The 19,465-nt window shown below is 56.4% G+C and overlaps 9 protein-coding genes across 9 annotated transcripts; 5 read left to right on the top strand and 4 right to left on the bottom strand.

Moving 5' to 3' along the window:
• The first annotated feature begins 607 nt into the window (after positions 1–607).
• On the top strand, positions 608–2,224 carry PHACADRAFT_256616 (uncharacterized protein). The gene has a single exon (XM_007396013.1). It carries the CDS (start codon positions 614–616, stop codon positions 1,868–1,870), a length of 1,257 nt encoding a protein of 418 aa, XP_007396075.1. The 5' UTR covers positions 608–613; the 3' UTR covers positions 1,871–2,224.
• An 810-nt stretch (positions 2,225–3,034) lies between these two features.
• On the top strand, positions 3,035–5,196 carry PHACADRAFT_256617 (uncharacterized protein). Its single transcript, XM_007396014.1, has 10 exons — positions 3,035–3,088; positions 3,199–3,503; positions 3,559–3,650; positions 3,700–3,951; positions 4,008–4,211; positions 4,263–4,381; positions 4,432–4,559; positions 4,620–4,683; positions 4,735–4,774; positions 4,837–5,196. The coding sequence occupies exons 2-10, from the start codon at positions 3,313–3,315 to the stop codon at positions 4,986–4,988; spliced, it is 1,242 nt and encodes a 413-aa protein (XP_007396076.1). The 5' UTR covers positions 3,035–3,088; positions 3,199–3,312; the 3' UTR covers positions 4,989–5,196.
• Positions 5,197–5,263: 67 nt separating this feature from the next.
• On the bottom strand, positions 5,264–6,928 carry PHACADRAFT_256619 (uncharacterized protein). Its single transcript, XM_007396015.1, has 6 exons — positions 6,804–6,928; positions 6,610–6,743; positions 6,124–6,559; positions 5,749–6,066; positions 5,533–5,695; positions 5,264–5,481 (listed from the first exon to the last, which is right to left on the bottom strand). Exons 1-6 carry the CDS (start codon positions 6,901–6,903, stop codon positions 5,442–5,444), a joined length of 1,191 nt encoding a protein of 396 aa, XP_007396077.1. The 5' UTR covers positions 6,904–6,928; the 3' UTR covers positions 5,264–5,441.
• A 432-nt stretch (positions 6,929–7,360) lies between these two features.
• On the bottom strand, positions 7,361–10,441 carry PHACADRAFT_94105 (uncharacterized protein; the record flags this gene model as incomplete). The annotated part of the gene is made up of 10 exons (XM_007396016.1): positions 7,361–7,543; positions 7,597–8,153; positions 8,209–8,345; positions 8,401–9,110; positions 9,164–9,263; positions 9,320–9,460; positions 9,517–9,768; positions 9,823–9,881; positions 9,934–10,252; positions 10,311–10,441. The coding sequence occupies 10 exons, from the start codon at positions 10,439–10,441 to the stop codon at positions 7,361–7,363; spliced, it is 2,589 nt and encodes an 862-aa protein (XP_007396078.1).
• A 220-nt stretch (positions 10,442–10,661) lies between these two features.
• PHACADRAFT_173930 (uncharacterized protein) lies at positions 10,662–13,180 on the top strand (the record flags this gene model as incomplete). Its single annotated transcript, XM_007396017.1, has 5 exons — positions 10,662–10,681; positions 10,715–10,863; positions 10,913–11,646; positions 11,701–11,777; positions 11,834–13,180. 5 exons carry the CDS (start codon positions 10,662–10,664, stop codon positions 11,940–11,942), a joined length of 1,089 nt encoding a protein of 362 aa, XP_007396079.1. The 3' UTR covers positions 11,943–13,180.
• A 7-nt stretch (positions 13,181–13,187) lies between these two features.
• PHACADRAFT_256621 (uncharacterized protein) lies at positions 13,188–13,741 on the bottom strand. The gene has a single exon (XM_007396018.1). It carries the CDS (start codon positions 13,629–13,631, stop codon positions 13,266–13,268), a length of 366 nt encoding a protein of 121 aa, XP_007396080.1. The 5' UTR covers positions 13,632–13,741; the 3' UTR covers positions 13,188–13,265.
• Positions 13,742–14,232, bottom strand: PHACADRAFT_256622 (uncharacterized protein). The gene has a single exon (XM_007396019.1). It carries the CDS (start codon positions 14,125–14,127, stop codon positions 13,840–13,842), a length of 288 nt encoding a protein of 95 aa, XP_007396081.1. The 5' UTR covers positions 14,128–14,232; the 3' UTR covers positions 13,742–13,839.
• A 989-nt stretch (positions 14,233–15,221) lies between these two features.
• On the top strand, positions 15,222–15,571 carry PHACADRAFT_256623 (uncharacterized protein). The gene has a single exon (XM_007396020.1). The coding sequence runs from the start codon at positions 15,317–15,319 to the stop codon at positions 15,560–15,562; it is 246 nt and encodes an 81-aa protein (XP_007396082.1). The 5' UTR covers positions 15,222–15,316; the 3' UTR covers positions 15,563–15,571.
• A 788-nt stretch (positions 15,572–16,359) lies between these two features.
• Positions 16,360–19,464, top strand: PHACADRAFT_144538 (uncharacterized protein; the record flags this gene model as incomplete). The annotated part of the gene is made up of 18 exons (XM_007396021.1): positions 16,360–16,410; positions 16,466–16,539; positions 16,597–16,622; positions 16,687–16,760; positions 16,806–16,975; positions 17,026–17,078; positions 17,125–17,141; positions 17,199–17,216; positions 17,267–17,290; positions 17,345–17,508; positions 17,559–17,748; positions 17,846–17,937; positions 17,990–18,087; positions 18,138–18,230; positions 18,284–18,414; positions 18,465–18,544; positions 18,603–18,915; positions 18,975–19,464. The coding sequence occupies 18 exons, from the start codon at positions 16,360–16,362 to the stop codon at positions 19,098–19,100; spliced, it is 1,794 nt and encodes a 597-aa protein (XP_007396083.1). The 3' UTR covers positions 19,101–19,464.
• Between the last annotated feature and the right edge of the window lies 1 nt (position 19,465).

The following is a 19,465-nucleotide window of genomic DNA, read 5'->3' on the forward strand; positions in this document are numbered from 1 at the left end:
GACCGTTCGAGGAACGGGCCTTTGACCAGCTAACTGCGCCATTGTCGGCGTATGCAGACGGCCATGAGGCTTGAAAATCAATGGGCTCAGACACTAAAGCCTGTCAGCTACAGCATACACAGCTAGTTGACACTCACAATTGACTGGGAAGGACGGCGACAGAAAATGCTGCTCCCTTGCGTGGATGGGGAAAGGGCCAAGGGCCTGTTCAAACAGCCATCAGCTTGTTGAGCACTTGAGCACTTGAGTGAACAGCATAACTCACGTTCCAATCGTCTGAAACGGTAACTTGCCATTCCTCCATGACGGTGGGACCCGACATGGCTATCTGTGTTTCGTAACACACAACGCAAGACGCTGCGAGTCCTAGCAATGCGTGGATGACCACGATTGCCTTCTGCATCTACGCGGCGAGAGAGAAATCGCTATCGGCTACGACTTTTGGGTGCACGTCTCAAGGTCGCGTGAGCACTTCCCACCACCCTCCACGGGCTTTCGGCACGGTGATCTCACGTCCCAGGGAGCGCATCAAGGCGCATCAGTGATTCAGGTTGCGGGGATTGATGCGCTCTTTTCACAACAGTTGGTGCACAGCTCGTCCACGGAAGCCGCGATGTCTGACTTTGACCTGGACGCCGAAACACAGAAGCGTCTGCTTTCGCTCCTTCCGGCTCTCCTCACCATCCAGCGGGCCTCCTGGGAACAGGGATGCACTGCTCAGGCCCTGCTTGAAGCTCATCAATCGCTGGCATGCCTGCCCAAGAACCTGTTCCTCCAGTACCTTTACGGATTCGCACACGATGCCGCCGTTCGCCAAGCTGACGATGGTCGCCTCTCTGCAGTGCTGAACGGGGACGGCACCACCGACCAGGGCGCAGTCGACCCTGCCTGCATAGGCGAAACGTTCTACTACCTCCTCAACCTCCAAGATGTTGATAAGCAAGAACTCTCGCAAGAGGACGCGGCTCGCTTCACGAGCAGTGTAGAGGCCATGCTCAGTTACATCCTCGATCGGTGTCCGCGCGCACCTGTCTCGCAGGACCGTTCGTCGCCCTCTGACGTGCTACTATCTCATCGAATGGACTGCGTGCAGATATGGTCTGACGCAGTATACACGCTACCACCCTTCCTTGCTTCCGCCGCCGTGTATTACGTACGACACCCGAACCCCGCGTATGTTCCCTCGAGACTACTATCGATGTCGCTCCGCCAGATCGATCTCGCCGCGCAAGCACTGCAGAGCCCGTGCGGGCTGTGGTCACACATCTTCGACCTACAGACGTACGAATTCCGGCGCCGGGCGTTCTGGGGAGTGGGCAACGGCTGGGTGTGCGGTGGCATCGTGCGCGTGCTGTCCACGCTCGCCAACGCACTCTCCGACGAGAATGACACGGAGCTCTGCGCGCTGGTGACGGGCGCGGAGCTGGCCGAGCCCGTGCAGTCGTGCTACCACATCCTCACGCGCACGCTCAACGCCTGTCTGTCTCGCTTAAGGCCGGACGGGCTATTCCACAATGTCCTGGACGACGAAACGACGTTCGTCGAGGCGAATCTGTCTCAACAGCTGTCCTACACCCTCTTCCGGCTGCTTGACTTGCATTCGCACTACTCTCCACGCGTACGCAAGCTGCTCCGCTTGCCAGAACTCGACGAGGAGACAAGGATCCGGTGGGAGAAAACGGCGGCTCTCATGCATGATGCCGCATGCAGGAAGACGGATCGCTGGGGATTTGTGAGGGATGTGTGTGGCAGTCCTCGATTCGACAAGGCGGGCACGGCAGCGGAGGGACAGGCATGGGCCATAGCGATGGAGGTTGCCAGATATCGGTATCTCAATACAAAGGCGCTAGCACGGGCGCAGTCACTCTGAACTCTACCCCGATCGTATGCCTGGAACGTTTGGACGCTATGCGAAGGAATGGCCGATTAATCTGTGAGTCGCACTATTCATTGTGCATAGATGCGAACATGTGTGTCTACAAATCCGTGTTTTTGGGCTCAATTAACGATCTTGTCTCCAGCATAAGATGTCATGTATAGTAGTGCTTGCTTCAACGTACTGGCAGATAGATCAATGCATTGGAGCTTTTGCCAATTGCTCAGCTACGCTTGAAGCTACCAGTCCTTCTGTGACGAGCGCAGCAACATATTCTTTCATCCAGTATTGATAATCTTTCACGTCGATAGGTTTGATCTACGGTTACGTTGTCAGCCCTGATCGCGTCGTGCGTTGAAGTACATACGTCGGTACTGCTCGACGATCGCAAGCTAGGCCCAGGAGCGGGTATGCTCAGCGCGATCTCTTCAATGCGGCTGCTGGGAGAGCTTGTGTCTCCGGCACCAACTGGTTCGTCGAGAATGTTGGCTACAGCGGCTTGGATGACAGTGCCAAGCAGGTATATGCTGCATCCTCTCGCGTCCAATTCGAGGTCGAAGTTCCTTTGAAACTCGTGTACAAATCCCTCTGCCAGTGTTCCCGTGACATGAATCTTCGTCCCGACTGTCTCGCTTCCTGTCTCGCTTCCGACGTGAGGGACGAAGAGAGCCCAGTGTGCTCTGAAGAGGCGCGAGTGGGTGACAACAAGCTTCAGAGGATGGCCGTCGGCAGCACGAGACATCTGTGTCATGAGATTGTTCAATCTTGCTCGAAAGCAAGGTTCATATGCGTGCTGAGCTTCTCTGCCACCGCACCTGCGAAGACTGGCTGGGGCACGAAAGTCACACGAGGGCTGGTGTTCTCGGCACAGCCTCTAGGTAGCCTTCGCAATAATCAGGTTGAAGCTGCTTCTCGCCGCTCATGAGTGTCCTTCCTTCAAGTTCGTAAATTCTTTTGTAGACGTTAGAAGGCGAAATGGTTGGTACTCGACCTCGCAGTTACGGTGTCTCGATCATGTGGTGCGAGGTCACACAAGCACCCACAGCCTGAGACCGTTCTTCCGCCCTTACTTTCAACCACATTCACGGTCTCCTCGACTGCGCGCTATATATCCACCTTGCACGTTACATCCACCTCATGGCGGAGAACCCGCATGCATTCACGGCCTATGGCTGGGCGTGTTGTCTTTGGATCCTTGTCGTGTCGTTTCAGGTCAGTTTCCTGCCAGTGGTGATGCACTCGGGAGACTCGTCTGACACGTCTGCGTAGGTATAGTGCTCAACATTTGTCCCAACGCAACCTTCTCAACCATGCGCTATTAGTATGGCTATCATATTTCTGCGCTGAACCAAATCCAAGCAGTCCTGAGTTGCCGGGGGATCCCAGGCCAGGAGCTCGATTCCCCTCTGAGCTATGGTCTGCCGACATGCATACCCATGTCCGACGCGACGTTCTCTGTGGTCACATCTGTATACACCGTCGGCGGTCTGCTCGGTAGTCTGGTAGCGAACGTCATCATGGATCGCTTTGGACGGAAAGGCGCAGTTCAAGCTAGTTCGGCGATGTTTGTACTGGGATCGGCCGTCATGGGCTGTTCTGCGTCACTGTGGCCTCTAATTATTGGAAGGTGAGTTGTACAATGTACATGTAACCCAGCTACGCTCATTGTGCTCTGCGCATAGAGTCTTGGTTGGTGTCGGCGCCGGGTTCGGGCTGTGTGTCGGACCTATTTTCCTCTCTGAGATCGCCCCCAGCAAGATTCAAGGCGCTGTCGGTACGTAGCCGCCTTCAACGAGCAACCTCGTGTTGACACCACACACTAGGCGTTCTCACCCAGTTCGCCATCGTCATCGGAATCATGATCACGCAGGCCATGGGCCTCCGACTCGCAACGCCACATGAGTGGCGACTGGTCCTCCTGTTCTCTGTCGCACTTTCATTCGGACAGCTCTTGATAAGCCCAGTCGTCGTTGAATCCCCAGTATGGCTGCACAGGCACGGGCTACTTATGGATAAGGCTGCTGCGTCCAGGAGACTGTGGGCGATGCACGAGGTCCCAACGAATGAACCTGTCTGTCAGTTCCCCACTTTTGTGATCGGAAATTGGGATTAAATGCTGACGTCGAAACAGTCCTATCTGACAACTCTCAAGATCCGCTTCTCGGCGACCTCGAGCGCGACGGAGAAGACCTCGATGTCGGTCAGTCAAAGGGCACAGAAGAACATCAAGCCGCCATCTCTCTACCCCAGCTGCTCACCGCTCGCGAGTTGCGCAGGCCTTTGATTATTGTCTGCTTCTCCATGCTCTGCCAGCAGCTTTCGGGCGTTAATGCTGGTATGAAACTATCCTGTGCATGGGCTCTATAGACTGGCTTACATGAAACAGTTCTCTACTACAGCAACGACATTCTTTCGAAAGCACTGCCTGATCTCGGTCCCTTCGTCTCGCTGGGTATTACTGTCATCAATGTGATCATGACGTTCCCGCCCATCTTCCTCATTGAGGTACGCACACAGTTTTGATAGCGGTGCTGTCGATCTCATTATCCTTCAAGAGACTTGGACGAAAGACGCTACTAAGCTTGTCTGCTGGTGGCGCATTCCTCTCTTTGGTTGGGGTCGGTTATGGACTCGATTCTGGAGTAGTCGCCCTCGCCAGTATTACCATCTTAACCTTTATTGCGTACGTTATAGGAAGCTGAAATGGCACCATCTCCTTCCGCTGACGTCGGATTACCTCCAGGTCCTTTGCGATAGGTATTGGTCCCGTTCCTTTCGTCATGATCCCGGAGGTCTCTCCTTTACACGTACGCGCCCCTTTCTTGCATACCTGGTCTCATCTCAATAACGGTTTGCAGGCGGTCTCCGCGCTCTCGTCTGTCGGACTTTCCTTGAACTGTGAGTCATCACCGCTGTGTCCAGAGAGCCAGGAAGCGCCGTGGCTGACGTGGGGCCTCCAGGGATCGCGAACTTCCTCGTCGGCCTCGTGTTCCTCCCGCTGCGCAACGAGCTTTCGGGCGGCGACCCGCACAAGGAGGGCCGCATATTCTACCTCTTTGCCGGTATGCTTGCGTTCTGCACCGTCGTCTTGTTTAGGTTCTACAGGGGGTAACCGGGGTTGAAGAACTAAATCAGGACCTTTCTCTTCACGTTCGGATCGGAATAGGATGTACAGTAACGTATTTTCGTTCTCCTTGGCAGACATATTGGAGCACGCCTTCCTTCCTCTCGCAGTTCATAATACACGTAAAATCGCACTTTTATTATACGTTCTCTCGTAGAATATTAGTCACGAAGCTCAGAAAGCTCAGATTAATCAGCTCGAATCTCAGAACGTGCATTCGAGAGCCGCTCATTTGAACCGTCACTCGCGCAGACTGCTGGGGGCTCCTTCTGGTGTATATTATTACAACAGCCGTCCTGTACGAGTCCCCGAGACAGGCGACGTTTATCGGTAATGTAAAACGTAGATACTAGAGAGGCATAGAACGCGTACGAGAGAGACATGTCGATACTAGCACTAAGATACAAGACAATAAATACCCATAACTCTCGTGATGACAGATTACCGGTTCCACGAAAACAGAGACATATCACCCGCTTTCCTGTGGGGACTCGTGAGCAGGTAAATGGGGGTGGAAGCAACGAGTACTTACCTTGGGCGGATCATATGGCGGATCGTGCCAGCTATGGCAAGCGCAACGAAGAGGGCCGCTGTCGCAACGTACGCCCAGCCCAAGAAGGGGTTCTTACCGCCGATCCAGGACACCGTCGAGATGACGACGGACTTCGTGCCGTGGTAGGACTGGACAGGGTAGTCTGTAGCGACGGTTAGGCTAAGCGTTCGCCGAGCGAAGCCGAAGTGCACGTACTCAGGTAAGCGACGATCTGGTAGCGTCCCTGTGCGAGGCTGGCGGCGTCGTTGCGTCCCCACAGCTTCGTGAACGTCGAAAGACCGGCCGTGCGCATCCAGTTTTGGAAGTGCTCGTCTAGCTTCAGGTTCGGTGGCGGCGTGGAGTTAGAGTACGACGGGTAGCGGAGCGCCCAATTCGGTGGCGGTACGATATCGTCGATGTTGTAGCCAGGGGAGGAAGCGTACTTCTTCGCCTCTCCCGGCCAGGCAATGCCCTTCTCTGACCAGAGGTACGTTGTGGAGGGGTTCGATAGCAGTGTCAGGTTGCTGTATGTGTCTACCAACCCAAAGAGCTTCAGCGAGAGATAGGGACAGTCACGGAGAAAGAGCGCACCGTTGAAAACCGAGTTCGCAATGAGACCACACGGGTAGACGGCCTTGCCGTTGTCTGAAGTAATAGGCTTGCAGGTTCCTGAATTCAGAGAGCTCACACTGACAAAGTCCCCCTTGAGCTGGTTCATGTCGATACTCTTGACATAGCGTCGATGGTTCTGGAAAAAGTTTGTCATCTTGTAGTACAGGAGGACTGTAGCGGGGAGCTCATAGGGGATGTCGAACTGAATGAAGCATTGACGCTGCTGCGAGACATCGACTGACGAGTCGTTTGTGAGGTCGACGAAGGCGAACTGCGGTGCATCGAACGGTGCATGCTGATGTCCTGACCGCAAGCGATAGTTGAAATGCGGCATGGTCACGAGGTTGAGACTCGTATTTGATGTGGAGGCAGTTTGGTTCTCGCATGTTGTGTAGTCCAGAGTGATCTCGGTGACCTACGGAGGAGGTGAGTTCGAGCGTGCGGCGATGGGTGGGACCTGCGTACCAGCCCGCTACCCCAGATGAGGAGGCCGCCAATGGGTGCGAATATGAGGCCAATTATGAGGAGCGATGGTAAGACTGTCTTTGGAGTCAAAATGGGCTGCCAGGCCTTGAGTCGTTGCTGCTTGAAGGCAGTATCTAGGCGTCACAAACGGGTGTGAGTGGGGATGGTGGAAAGCGTTGTGAAGCAGAACGTACTCGCTGGTTTGCGCCAACTGCCCTTCTCTTTCTTGGGTTGCCCATTGTCCACGTCTTGGTCTCCACTTGCCCGCCCGCGGTTTCGTCTGAAGAGAGCCATACTGGTACAAGATGGAGGAAGTGAAAGAGAGCCGGGACGAGGTGGAAGGAGGCAGCGCAGCCTGAGACCCGGCAAGTGTTCCATCATCGGCCGCTGACACCCGCTCACCTAATCTGGGTGACGAACAAGCATAGGTTAGGGTTGCTTGACTCCGGAGTCGGATCACGCTCGACACGACCGTACTCGGTCTAGGTGCTAAATATGTTGCACTTGTCACAATATTACGTCGCAGAAAGGCCAATGATCTCTCAGTCGTACAAGTCCGCCAGTGAAAATCATATTGCTCGTATTCGACCGAAATAGGAGATGTGGTATATCGTAGTACATCTATTCAACAGACACCAATGAGTGGGTATGAAGATCGCATGAGTGTAGGCATTATTATCGTGAGCTGAGGACAGCCATGCGACGTTTATCGCCGTAGTGTCTGCCCGAGCTGCAGCCCTTGTTAGCAACATCACGTCGGATATGGTGTCAGAACGCTCACGTTTCTCCGTTGTTGGCCGAGCCAACTTGTGGGTCCTGTACGCTGCTGCTTCGCGAGGTGGCCTCGCGCCACATCCATACCGTGACTGTGTATGATGCTGAGCATCAACGCTTGCTCGCGCTGATATCGTTTCGTCATCTCGGCCATTAACCTCTAATGCGGAGGCGTCAGTCAGCGTCCGAATAGAACTCGAAATATATCCGCACCTCTTTGCGAGCAATCTCCTCCTCCAGGATCTTAACCTTCGCGGAGTCTTCTCCGCTCTCGCCGTAGACGCCCTGTTCATCGCGATTAGAGAGTGTGCGCAGAATCAAGCGGAAACAGCCCACCGAAACAGCCCCCTTCTTCGCCTGCTCCTCTTTGAAGAGCTTGTCCTGTTGTTTGATAAACTGTCTCGCCTTGTTGAGCTTCTCCTGCACAGTCTTGTATTGCTCCTGCATCTGTATTTGGTCCTCGTGCATCTTGAGCAGGCGCTGCTTGACGTCTTCCGGAATGTCTTTCCCGGACAGCGACGCCCGCAAGTTGCTGATATCGCGCTCGCGTTGGAGCATACGGTCTCGCTGGTCGAGGCCCTCGCTCTGCAGGTTCACCTTCTCCATCAGCAAGGCGTTGATTTGCTCGAGTTGCATCTTGCTCTTTTCCGAGAGCTCCCGGATCTGGTCGTGCAGTTTCTGCACTTCTGTTTCCAGCCCAGCCTTGTCCTCGTTAACGGACTCGCGAAGCGAAGCTAGGATTTCGAGCTGGTCCTTGTGGACGAGGTTGACTGACGAGAAAGTCAATAAGGTGCACGTAACAAGGCAGGTAGGTATAGCTCTTACGGTCAGACTTGGCGATTGTGAGCTCTTTGCTTTGAGCTTGGAACTTGACCTCTAGCTCAGCGTGCTCTTTGCGCAAAACGTCGAGCTGCTCGACGGTCTCATTTAGCCGTTGACGCAACGCGATGGCGGCCTCAGGACTTCGCGCAGATAGTCAGCACATCTCCATCGACCACTCGCACAGAAACTACACACCCATCTCCTAGAGCCTTCCCGCTCCTGATCTCTTCCAGATCATTCTGCAGCTGAAGCTTCTCCCGGTGCGTAGCAAGATAATCCTGCTCGTACCGCGTCTTCATCCTCGTCGCGTCCTCGAGCAAGTTCTCGAGCACGAGCACCCTGCTCGCGTCTGCTTCCTGCTTCTTGACGGCCTCAAGCTCGCGCTCCAACTTGCGTATCTGTATTTTGAGATCCGTCATCGTCGTGCCTGCGAGTGCTGCATCCAGCTCGTCACCGAGACCCTGAACCTGTTCGACGTCATCCATGTCGTCGGAACGCGAGGATGCGTCTGCGTTGAGCTCGTCCAGTGTCATCTCGTCCGTGTTGCGTGCAGGCTCGTCGCCGTCTGCTGCTGTCGCAGAAGTAGCAGAGGGGCGTGGGCGTGGTGTAGAAGCAACTGGGCGATGCGAGAGCAGCTCGAGCTCGCGCACGCGCTCTTGGTACAGCTCCAGAGTTTCGTTGTCTCGTTGGCGCTCCTCCTGCGTTAGTTTGAGCTTCGCCTTTGTCTGGTCTAGCTCGAACCGCACGGTGTCGACCTCCTTGCTGCGCGCCGAGGATTTGCTTTCAAGTTCGGCTATCTGTGTCCTGTACGACTCCATGAGAGGTTTGAAAGCGGCTACTTTTCGGTATTCCTCTTCCAGAGACGCGTTTTTGTCGACGAGGTCCGCGTTCTGTTTCTCTAGAGCCTGGCAGCAGTTTCACTCTAGCACATGTAACACACATTGACGCATATACGCACTCGGACTTGTTGTCTCAGGTCGGCTCCTTCCTGCAGCTTCCTCTTGTACTTCTCCATAACATTCTCCGTCTTTTGTAACCTGTCCGCTGTGTGCCGGTACCTATGCAGAGTCTCAGTATATGCACACCACTTATGCCCCAGATGCGTTAGACTTACTCGTCAAGCTGATCCTTGAGACGCGCGGCTTCGTCCGCCTTAGACTGAAGCTCATCTACTCTCTTCTTCAGATCGCTTACCAGCCCAGTCTGCTTATCGAGTTCTGCCTCAGCCATCGCGAGATTATCTTCACTCTTCTGGCTAACATCCTCCGAGTCCATGAGCCTGACGACCGCGTGGGAACGAGCACGACTCACAGTTCACCCCTCAGTCGGTCTATCTCAGCGCGGAGCATCGCGTCTCCGCGGCTGTCGACCCTCCGATCCTCAGCGTCTCGTTGCGCCTGGCGGACCTGCGCCAGTGCATCCTCTTTCTCCTGCACGATATCGTCGAAATTGGTCTGTAGCGTGCGGTGTTCCGACAACAGTGTCTGATAGACCTGCTCGAGGGTCTCCTTCTCGGACAGTACTCTCCTCCGCTCCGACTGAATCTGGTAATAGTGATCGTCTCTACACGTATGCCATTGAATATATGCATCGCGACGGCAGGCATGCGACACTCACTCCGTCATGCTTGTCTCGCCAGTCTGCGCTTGGCCAGACGATTTCACTTTTGCCATGACCTACAGGTCGTCATCACGCTTGCTGACATCACCACTGGACGCACACACACACCTGCTCAATCGCCTTCATGAGCGCATGCTGCTCCGTATCCGACAGCCTCTGTATTCGCTCGATGATATCCTTGTTGTTCTCGCACTGCACCGCGATTGCGATCGTCAGGCGGCACATGACGAGGAGTGCGGAGGGGTTGCTGTCCTGCGCGATCGCTTGCAGGTCGGGCACGTCCAGCGCACCCGTCGGCTGGTGCAGCACGTCGGAGAAGTACTGCGTCATGAGCCTGTACAGCCGTTTCAGCGAGCTGAATCGGAGCACCCAGTTCTCCGAGGGCTGCGCCGACGGCCGGTTCGGTTGCCGGAAGTAGTCTCCATCGCTACAGTGCGGTCGTGAGCGTGTCTGGCTCGAAGCGGAGATGTCTCTGGGGTACGCACACGAGAGAGAGGACCTCAAAGAGGGCGGCGCCGTCTGAGAGGTCTGAGGTAGCAGCCACAGGCCTCGCCAGGTCAAAGGTCGCTAGGAATGCGAGGAACGCGTTGAGTTCTGTCCGCTGCGCGTCTGACATCGCCAGCGTCGATCAGAAGGTGGGAACGTCGGCAAGCGAGTCGCTCAGTCGTCGTGCGACTGTATGCAGAGTGCAGCAAGACGACGGGGCTCCAGGCGGGAGGAAGGGGGAGGTGTAGACCTGGCAACTGCAGACGAGTACTCGCGCGGTTGTATGGTCGCGGTCAAAACGGGCGTGGTAGCGCCGCTCGCGCCTCCCGCTCATGATTTGGGCGACCGCGATGCCAGGCGCTGCGGTCAAGCATGCAACGCACCGCTTGACAGCTATGGCCAGCGTACTCATTGACGGCAGCGTCCTCGAGGGCGGCGGGCAGCTCGTCCGCAACGCCGTCACCCTCGCTGCGCTTCTCCAGAAACCCATCACCATACAAAACATTCGTGCTCACAGGGACCCTCCAGGTCTCAAGGCGCAGCACGCCACAGGCCGGTCTTTGCCTCTGCTCAACCGGAAAATCTCTCACAATTACTCTAGGACTCAAGCTCGTCGCAGATATCTGCAACGGCGAGCTGACAGGCTGCGAGCTCGGCTCGTCTACAGTGCACTTCCGCCCAGGCCCAATCCGCAGCGGGAGCTTCCTCGCCGACGCACGCACGGCAGGCGCGACGACGCTACTCCTGCAGATCGCGTACCCGTGCCTCGTCTTCGGCCCCGCGCCGAGCTCGCTCGTGCTCCGTGGCGGGACGCACGCGGCGCATGCCCCACCCGCGGACTACACCGCGCATGTCTTCCTCCCGTTCGTACGCGCGCACCTGCACCGCGGCGTGCAGCTCGCCGTGCGCCGCCACGGCTTCTTTCCCCGAGGCGGCGGCGAGCTCTGCGTGGACACGGAGCCCACGCCTGCAGGCCCGCTCCCCGCGGTCACGCTCACGGCGCGCGGCGCCCTTGTCGCGGTACACGGCAAGGCGTACGTCGCGGGCCACCCCGAGGCACAGGCACAGACGATCCGCGACGGTGCGCACGCGCGGCTCGTCGCCGCGGGAGTCGACCCCGCCATCATCAGTATTGCGGCCATCCGCGAGGAGGCGACGAACGCCGTCGGCAAAGGGGCTGGGATCGTACTGTGGGCCGAAACTGACGAGGGCTGTAGGCTGGGCGGAAGCTCGGTTGGTGCGCGTCGCTGGGACCCCGCGTCTCTAGGGGAGGCCGCGGCAGACGAGCTCCTGCGAAACATCGAGCACGGCGGTTGCGTGGATGAGTATCTACAGGTTAGAGCACGTATGGTGGCCTTCGTGGTCTATGTTTACTCATCACACCAATAGGATCAAATCATTCTCTTCTTGGCGTTAGCTGAGGGGAGATCAACTGTGCGAACGGGGCCTTTGAACCTGCACACCAAGTACGTTTCCGCTAACTTGGTTAACTGAACTAGAGAGGGCGCTCATCGTCCTCTAGAACGGCGATGTATATCGCAGAGCAACTCGCGGGCGCGACTTTCTCCGTCCAGGAAGAGGCAGATGGGACCGTGCTGCTCTCGTGCGAAGGGATAGGATTTTCGGTATGATCCTACACCAGACAACTGTATACTACTAAACTGGACGCTCAATTCTAATGCATACCCCACCATATTTTTCTGTGGCCGAGCGTCCGCGAAGACAAGAGACGGCCGTACTTCAAAGCTCCATAACAAGCCTCTCAGCCCGCTCCGACCGTGGGGTGATACGACAGAGGAACGGCTCCGGGTGGCTTCGCGGTCCATGATCAACCCATCTCCCTCCGCACGAACCCAAAAAAAGACGCACCTGGTGATCGCCTGCGTGAAATTCGCCTCGGGCACGATGTCACGTCCATACGCGTCCTGCACGGGCCCGATATCGAACGCCGCAAGCACGCAAGCGATGACGATCCACAGGCTGGCCTCTGCGAGGTGGCGCCCGGGACACGCCCGCCGCCCGAAGCCGAAGCCGAGGCCCGTCGGCGCAGGCTCGCCGTGCAGGTACCGCGCGGGCCAGAAGCGCTCCGGCGCGCTGTACACGGCGGGGTCGAGCGCGAGCGCGCTGGTGCGGAGCGGGGAGTCAGCAATCATGTGGGGGACGGGTGAAGGACGGAGCAGGGAACGCACGCCGTGTTCACGATGAGCGTCGCGCCCCGTGGGATGAACATGTCCCGGTACACGTCGTCCTCCATCGCGCGGTGCGGGATGCTGAGCGGGAGCGCGGAGTGGAACCTGCGGGCGGTGGCACGCGGGCCTGTGAGCGTGGCTGGCGGGCTATTGGGGCACCGCGACATTGGACGCACCGGATTGTCTCGTTCAGGAGACAGTCGACGTACGGCAGCGCGTCTCTGTCGTCGAACGTCGGGAGCCGGCCTGTGCCGATGACGCGGTCGATCTCCTCCTGGGCCTGCCTGACCGCTTCGGGGTGGCGCACGGCCGCGAGCATGAACGTCAGGAGTGTCGACCACGTCTGCGGGCCTCATCCGTGAGCGCGCGTGCCCCTTTGCGTCGTATCCTATGCGCACTCACCGTGTCTACGCCGCCCGTCCACATGTGGGCAGCCACGATCTTGAGCGCCCGGATGGCCTCAGCGTCGCGTGTGCCATTGCACGCCATCTCCTCGAGGTGCATCGAGACGAAAGACGGCTGGGCGGTGCCGGCGGCCTGCGAGACTCGGCGTGAACGCCGCGTTAGAATCGGACGAGACGTGGCGAATAGAGACTCACGAGTTGTTCCTCGACCTGTTGGAAGGGTTTTGTGCTCATTTCCCACATCAGGTGGCGGTTCTCTACAGCAGGTGAGAGTAAAATTTGTTGTCGAGTATGTCATACTCACCATTGGCATAGCGGATAAACCATGCTCCGGGAAACCACGACGGGAGGTGTTTTGCTGTCAGCATTCAGCAATGCCCGTCTGGCCAAACCAGATTTGCATAAGCGTACCGCTCGGAAACAAATCAAGTATGGCAGCCTTGGACATCTTGGTCGAGACGATATTCACGCGGTCGGCGATGTGTAGGTACGCGTCGTCATCCGAGCTGACCTTGTGTCCGTAGGTCATCTCGAGCGTAATGGCCGACGTAAACCTGCGATCACGGTCGGTGCCGGCCTCAGACGGAACAGTGGGCTGTAAATACCTGCGTATATGCGCTTCAAAATGCTCAGGACTGCTGAGCAGGTTCTTGAGTAAGATGTGGCACTGCTCCAGCTGGACGGGGCGGAAGACCATGACGCCCTGGCGGGTCAAGGGCTGCTGCATGAGCTTGCGCTGGACGTGGAATTCGGGGCCGTAGCGGAGGAAGACGAGTATGTTGTCCCAGCCGAGACTGCGTAAGGTAAGCGTGCTTTAGTTGTGGGCTGTGGACACGAAGACGGGGAGACGGACAGGCTGAAAGCGGGGAACGCGGGCCTGTCGCTGTAGGTTGCGCTTCGCTTGTCAAGAAGGTCGCTCGCGGCTTCTTGGCTGCTCAGAACAACGATGGACTTGCCGAGAAGATCGAGGTGGATAACATCGCCTGCGGGGCGTGTTGTGGACAAATCAGCGACGCACACACGGAGAGAGACTTGCCATATCGCTTTGACCACTCGTGGAACGTCTTGCCGAGGTCAGTCCGAGGGAAGACCCTGAGGTGACCGATGATGGGATCCGCAGGCGGGCCTGGGGGAAGCTTGACGCGTTTGGCCTTCGCGGGCCTGTGGTAGGCGAGGAGGACGGCGAGGAAGATGAAGGCAGCAGCGATGAGCGTGGAAGGCATGGGAGAGTGAAGCCAGGGCGAGCTGAGGACATGTGAGGATGGTTTAAATACAATAATGCTGGCGTCCCAAGATATTTGGGATTCGGGATTATTTTGCACTGATAGCTGGGCAGAGACATGCCGACGGTGGCCGCGCCCCAGCCTATGGCGGCCGGCAGCTTGAGAAAGACTATTGCCCAATCAGGGCATAGACGTGATCGATTCGATCACCATGGTCTTAGCCCTCGACTCCATGCGCCATAACCATCAGGCTCAGCCTCTCGGAGCAGGCACACTGAGACACAGAACTACCGCTACCGAGCTCGACAAAGTTTGAGGGTCGTCGGAGGTAGTCGCTACATCGTCGCCTGTGCAGGAGCTCCAAGGACTCACCTGAAATCTTGGCAAGTTGCCGGATTGCATGCACTCGCTTTTGTTCGGTCGGCTGGACCGTGCCACTTTGTACTGCTTGTCGTCAGCATGACAGTGAGCACGCAAGGCGGCGGCGCTCACCTGGCTTAGTCCACAATTACCGCGCCTTCTGAGGCAATCCACTAGCCTCGCTCGTTTTTTCAATCTCGCAGGCCATGACTCTGCGTGCACGAGTGCCGTACAGGACAAATGCTGCCATGTCAGAACATACAAGACGCGTAACTACCTCATCCACGCCATGGCAAGGTCGTCGTTAGGGGTGTTTTGGGTCACAAATCCGGAATTGATGAGCACTCGCCTGCAAACAACGAACAAGGCAGCAGTCAGCTCAACAACAGTGGCTGTGCGCAACTCGATGCCGGCCAACCCAGGAAAGCGCTTAGACAGTCTATGATAGCCAATGACAATGCACGGAGCGGTACCACAGGATGCCATCTAACATTACAGTGATAAGCTTTGGACTAGTAGACAGACGGCATGGAGCATATCTCGTACATGTCATGGCAAGCGCAGGCAATCATTGGATCGGGGAGCCTCCCTGATCCAGATGACACCACTGTTGCCTTGGATTGCGTATTATGAAGGTAAAGCGACGCCGCAATCATACATCGGTGTCTGTGTCTAGCGCGGACAGACCGGTTAAGGCACATGGTAACGCTCTGGAACTGCGCAGGACACACCTTCGTTTAATCCATCCCACCAATCGTTTGGTCGTGCCTTGATGCCGATGCGGGAGTGAATCGGGCCTACTTGACATCGCAATTAGTGTTTCGAGAAGATGCGGGCCTTGCTTGTCGGCTCCATGGTCACCGCGCAGTGGCGTACTTCATATTGCAGGAGGCGAAGCTTACGGGAATGGGTGGCGGCGGCGTCCTACGTGCAAGATAGGGACAAGAGCTGTTACGATGCGTCCGCCTTTGTCCGCGGAGTCCCCGCTGTTTTTTTCCCAAGGAGGCTCGCGTTTACCGGAATTGCCAGGCGGTCAAGGGTATTTATGTTCTACCCTGCAAGCAGAGTGTCATAAGCTTCGTCCGGCAAGGCAAAAGGCCAGATACTTGCATTTTAATCATGCACAGCTACAGGTAATATCGCTCATGGAAGCCGCAGCGAACCCGTGAGAGCCGGAATGTGTCAACTGTTGTCTGCGCAGAGCGATTGCAAACAGATAAGCATGACACGTCACCAGACGTGCTGGTCCCATCAATCCTGCGCGGCCGGAAGCCTGGAAAAGACATGCACCTCCTGGAGTTGCTTAGGCTGTGCGACCAGGTCTCCACGCTCGCCAACTGTGAACCTTCACTGCTAATGAGACTATCCATCGTGAGCTTGGCAGCCCTGGATGGGTGATTCCAGACCCTCGTCTTCCAGTGATGCACGACAAAAGACATGCCGCGGAGCGGGAGGCGCATCCGACGACGTACGGCACGCATAATATCGCCGCGTCCCATCCATCAGACGAGGCGTTCAGTATCGAGCCAATCGGCAAAGCCTGTCTCCCCTCGGTCCCAAGTGAGCCTTGCCCTCGAGTCCTCGACCGAGCGTTCCGCTGGCCCACGCAGCTTTTGCCATACCCAAAGGTGACCACTTTTAGCGACCTTTAGCGTTGCATTTTGTTTCAGCAAAAGAATTCAGGACATGCGAAGCTGGAAAACTTACTACATGGCAGTCAAATCCAACTTCCGCGCGGTGGCAGCCGCGGGGCACATCAGTTTCAGAAAACGCCACAAAGCCCCCGGCGCCGGCAGGCCGCCATGCTCCCGGCAGTTGCCGATGTCGGCCTCCGCAGAAGCGCCTACCAGCGACTTGTCATTGAGGAACATCATGGACGCGGAGTTACAGAAGCTCGTAGACGAATGGTTGCGCTTGGACAAGGTAGCGGGTGTTTATTTGACTGCAGCTGCGTTTGATTTATACAGTGCCATAACAGAATGAAGAAACTCGACGGGAAATTCAGGCTCTCGTAGATCGCGGCGATCTGGCCGAGCTGGACAGGCGGATGCGGTATGTGGCATTCTCCCTCGCGCATAACCCCTTTTGTTACTTATAGATGCACTAAAGATCTCGGATTGAATTTGGTACAGCCGGTGAGTTATTTCTGTCAGGTCAGGGGGAGGGAGTTCTGAGCACAGACCGACGCGGGCCTTGCAGGTCTTCGCGGTCGGATGGAAGCCGGCTGGAACAGGATGAACGACCTCATAATTATCCAGGCGTCTCAGTTAAATGTATCATGCATCAAATCTTCCCCGATTCTAAGGTTTGCGTACAAGGGTCTCTGCGCGTACGTCCTCGCCAACGTGAAAGGTGCCCGCGAGCGCGGTATCGTTATTGGCCACGACCACAGGCATCACTCTGGCCACTGGGCACAACTCACAGCTGCAGCGTTTTTGGCTAAGGATGTCAAAGTGTACCTCCATGAAGGCCTTGTACACACGCCATTGTGTGTCCCTTCTACTTGGTTCGATTATCTCCTTGCTAAGATGTCAACAGGGTCCCGTTCAGTGTTAGGAGGCTGAATGCGGCATGCGGTGTTATGATCACAGGTAACTCTACCTATCACTTATCGTACTCCTTCTGACACGGTTTCAGCTAGCCATAACCCGAAGGTTTGTGATTTTACCCCACGCCGACCTCCTTTCTCACATTTTCTTCTTATCGTGCAGAATGATAATGGTTACAAAGTGAGCTCGAAGTTGCATTTGTTATGAATTATCACTAAGACGATTCACAGGTGTATTGGGAGAATGCAGTCCAGGTACGTTTATCGTGCACTCGTTCTGATTCGAACTTGACAGTGACTACGGTGTAGATCATCTCTCCGCATGACGAAGGAATTTCAGGAGCTATCAAGGCTAATCTTGAGCCTATGGCCTGGGACGTATCTAAACTGACCTCCTCGCCCCTTTGTCTCGACCATACCGAAGAAATGAAACAAGCCTACTTCGAATCTCTTGCAGCGCTATCAACAGCGAAGTACTCCAGTTCTATTGGTACTTGCTCGCGGACTACTCACCTTGCTCCAGATCGAGCAACTCGTCCACGCCGATCAAGTTCGTCAATACCTCGATGCACGGTGTCAGCCACCCGTTCATGGTTGAAGCGTTCCGCCGCTTCGGCTTCGAACCCTTCGTCGCGGTAGCAGAGCAGCAGTCGCCTGATCCCGAGTTCCCGACGGTCAAGTTCCCCAATCCTGAGGAACACGGTGAGTGTTTTGTTCTGGAATAGCCTGACGCGGGCCTCTCAAGTCCTCGCAGGAGCTCTGGTAGGCTTCACATTTATTGGTCGCCAGATAGTATTGACCTCTTTGCAGGATTTGGCGTTGGCGACCGGCGACCGGGTCGGCGTCAACTACGTCCTCGCGCAAGATCCCGACGCGGACCGTTTCTCTGCTGCAGAACGAGGGTACGAGGCCCTCCTGTCGCATTTCATGGGCTAACACTAGTTCCTCTCGCAGGCCGGACGGAAAGTGGATCGCGTTCACGGGAGACCAGCTGGGTGCGCTCTTCGCCAGCGCTGTCTTGGACAAATATAAGGCGTCCGGCAAGCCTCTGAGTGCGTACCTCAGCACAAGACCGAACACTTGCCGACAGGGCTCCATATAGACAAACTCGCCATGGTCGCGTCGACCGTTAGCTCGAAGATGGTCGAGGCAATGGCGGCCGCAGAAGGCTTCAAGTTTGTTGAATGCCTAACAGGTTCATTTTCTTACTCATTCTAGCGCAGCAGTTTTTGATTACACGACTGTCAGGCTTCAAGTTCATTGGTAACACGGCCCTCAACCTCGAGCAAGAGGGTTACGAGGTGCCGTTCGGCTATGAGGAAGCTATCGGGTACATGTTCGGCAGCGAGATCCGGGACAAAGACGGCGTGGCGGCGAGCGTAAGCTCTATCGTCTCTCGACCGCAGCAAATATTGAGGGGTTCGCGCAGATGATGTTCGCAGAGCTCGTCGCGTCTCTGCATCGCGCGGGCAAGAGCGCAAGCCAACACCTGCAGGATCTATACTCGCGGTCCGTCACAGCCTATCCCTTCGCTTACCCACACCCGCTCACCAACTCACACCCGCAGCTACGGCTACTTCCAGACACTGAACAGCTACTTCGTCTGCACAGACCCAAAGACGATCGACCGCATCTTCGCGCGGGTCCGCAACTGGGACGGGTGCGGCACCGCGCTGCGCCCGGCGTACCCGCCGACACTCGCAGGCCTGCAGGTCACGAGCGTCCGCGACCTCACGGTCGGCTACGACAGCGCAAACCCGCCGACGTACAAGCCTGCGCTGCCGCTCTCGTCCGGGCATATGATCCAGTTCAGGGCCGAGTCGCCAGCGGACGGCACGAAGATCACTCTGACGACGCGCACGAGCGGGACGGAGCCCAAGGTGCGTTTTGTGTCACCGTGGGGTCAGGAATGAGGACATTGATGTCGCTTTTGGTGTAGATCAAATACTATCTGGAGGGCAGCGGCAAGGACGCCGCGCACGTTTCTGTGCTGCTGGGACGTGTTGTCGCAGAGCTCGCGGACGGGTGGATGGAAGCCGACAAGAATAACCTCGGTATTCCGTAGTCCTGACCACCCACACAGACACGTTTAACATTGTAATTGGACAAATCAAGGAATTAAGGCTACATAGAGCGCATATGGGCTATTGTGTGTGGAAGAAATAATTCACAGAGCGGTGAGTCGCGCCCTGCGACGCTCGTCAAACGCCTTCGCGCGCTCCCAAACATCGATTGTGAGCTCAGTCTGATGCATCGAAAGTGCATATAGCCTGCGAAAACGGCGCTCAGTATCCAGTTGAGAAACAATGGGCTTAACGTGATGTGTACGCACTTGGCGACTGTCATCCGCCGAATGAGGTCGTCCGATGTGATTGTCCTGTCCTTCTGGCGGTCGCCAACGAAGTCTTGTTGAATATGCTACAGGAACGT

The sequence above is a fragment of the Phanerochaete carnosa genome, assembly GCF_000300595.1.
Source record: "Phanerochaete carnosa HHB-10118-sp unplaced genomic scaffold PHACAscaffold_5, whole genome shotgun sequence".
Classification (NCBI taxonomy): domain Eukaryota; kingdom Fungi; phylum Basidiomycota; class Agaricomycetes; order Polyporales; family Phanerochaetaceae; genus Phanerochaete; species Phanerochaete carnosa.

Excerpts from the sequence above, each read along its gene's own strand:
- PHACADRAFT_256616 (XM_007396013.1), top strand. The coding sequence starts at position 614 with ATGTCTGACTTTGACCTGGACGCCGAAACACAGAAGCGTCTGCTTTCG.
- PHACADRAFT_256623 (XM_007396020.1), top strand. The coding sequence starts at position 15,317 with ATGCGGGCCTTGCTTGTCGGCTCCATGGTCACCGCGCAGTGGCGTACT.
- PHACADRAFT_256622 (XM_007396019.1), bottom strand. The coding sequence starts at position 14,127 with ATGCCTTCCACGCTCATCGCTGCTGCCTTCATCTTCCTCGCCGTCCTC.
- PHACADRAFT_256617 (XM_007396014.1), top strand. The coding sequence starts at position 3,313 with ATGTCCGACGCGACGTTCTCTGTGGTCACATCTGTATACACCGTCGGC. Across the intron at positions 3,504-3,558 it reads TGGCCTCTAATTATTGGAAG|AGTCTTGGTTGGTGTCGGCG; the intron begins GTGAGTTGTACA and ends CTCTGCGCATAG. Across the intron at positions 3,651-3,699 it reads CAAGATTCAAGGCGCTGTCG|GCGTTCTCACCCAGTTCGCC; the intron begins GTACGTAGCCGC and ends ACCACACACTAG.
- PHACADRAFT_256619 (XM_007396015.1), bottom strand. The coding sequence starts at position 6,903 with ATGGCTCTCTTCAGACGAAACCGCGGGCGGGCAAGTGGAGACCAAGAC. Across the intron at positions 6,744-6,803 it reads CAGTTGGCGCAAACCAGCGA|ATACTGCCTTCAAGCAGCAA; the intron begins GTACGTTCTGCT and ends TGTGACGCCTAG. Across the intron at positions 6,560-6,609 it reads TCATCTGGGGTAGCGGGCTG|GTCACCGAGATCACTCTGGA; the intron begins GTACGCAGGTCC and ends CCTCCTCCGTAG.
- PHACADRAFT_256621 (XM_007396018.1), bottom strand. The coding sequence starts at position 13,631 with ATGCAGCAGCCCTTGACCCGCCAGGGCGTCATGGTCTTCCGCCCCGTC.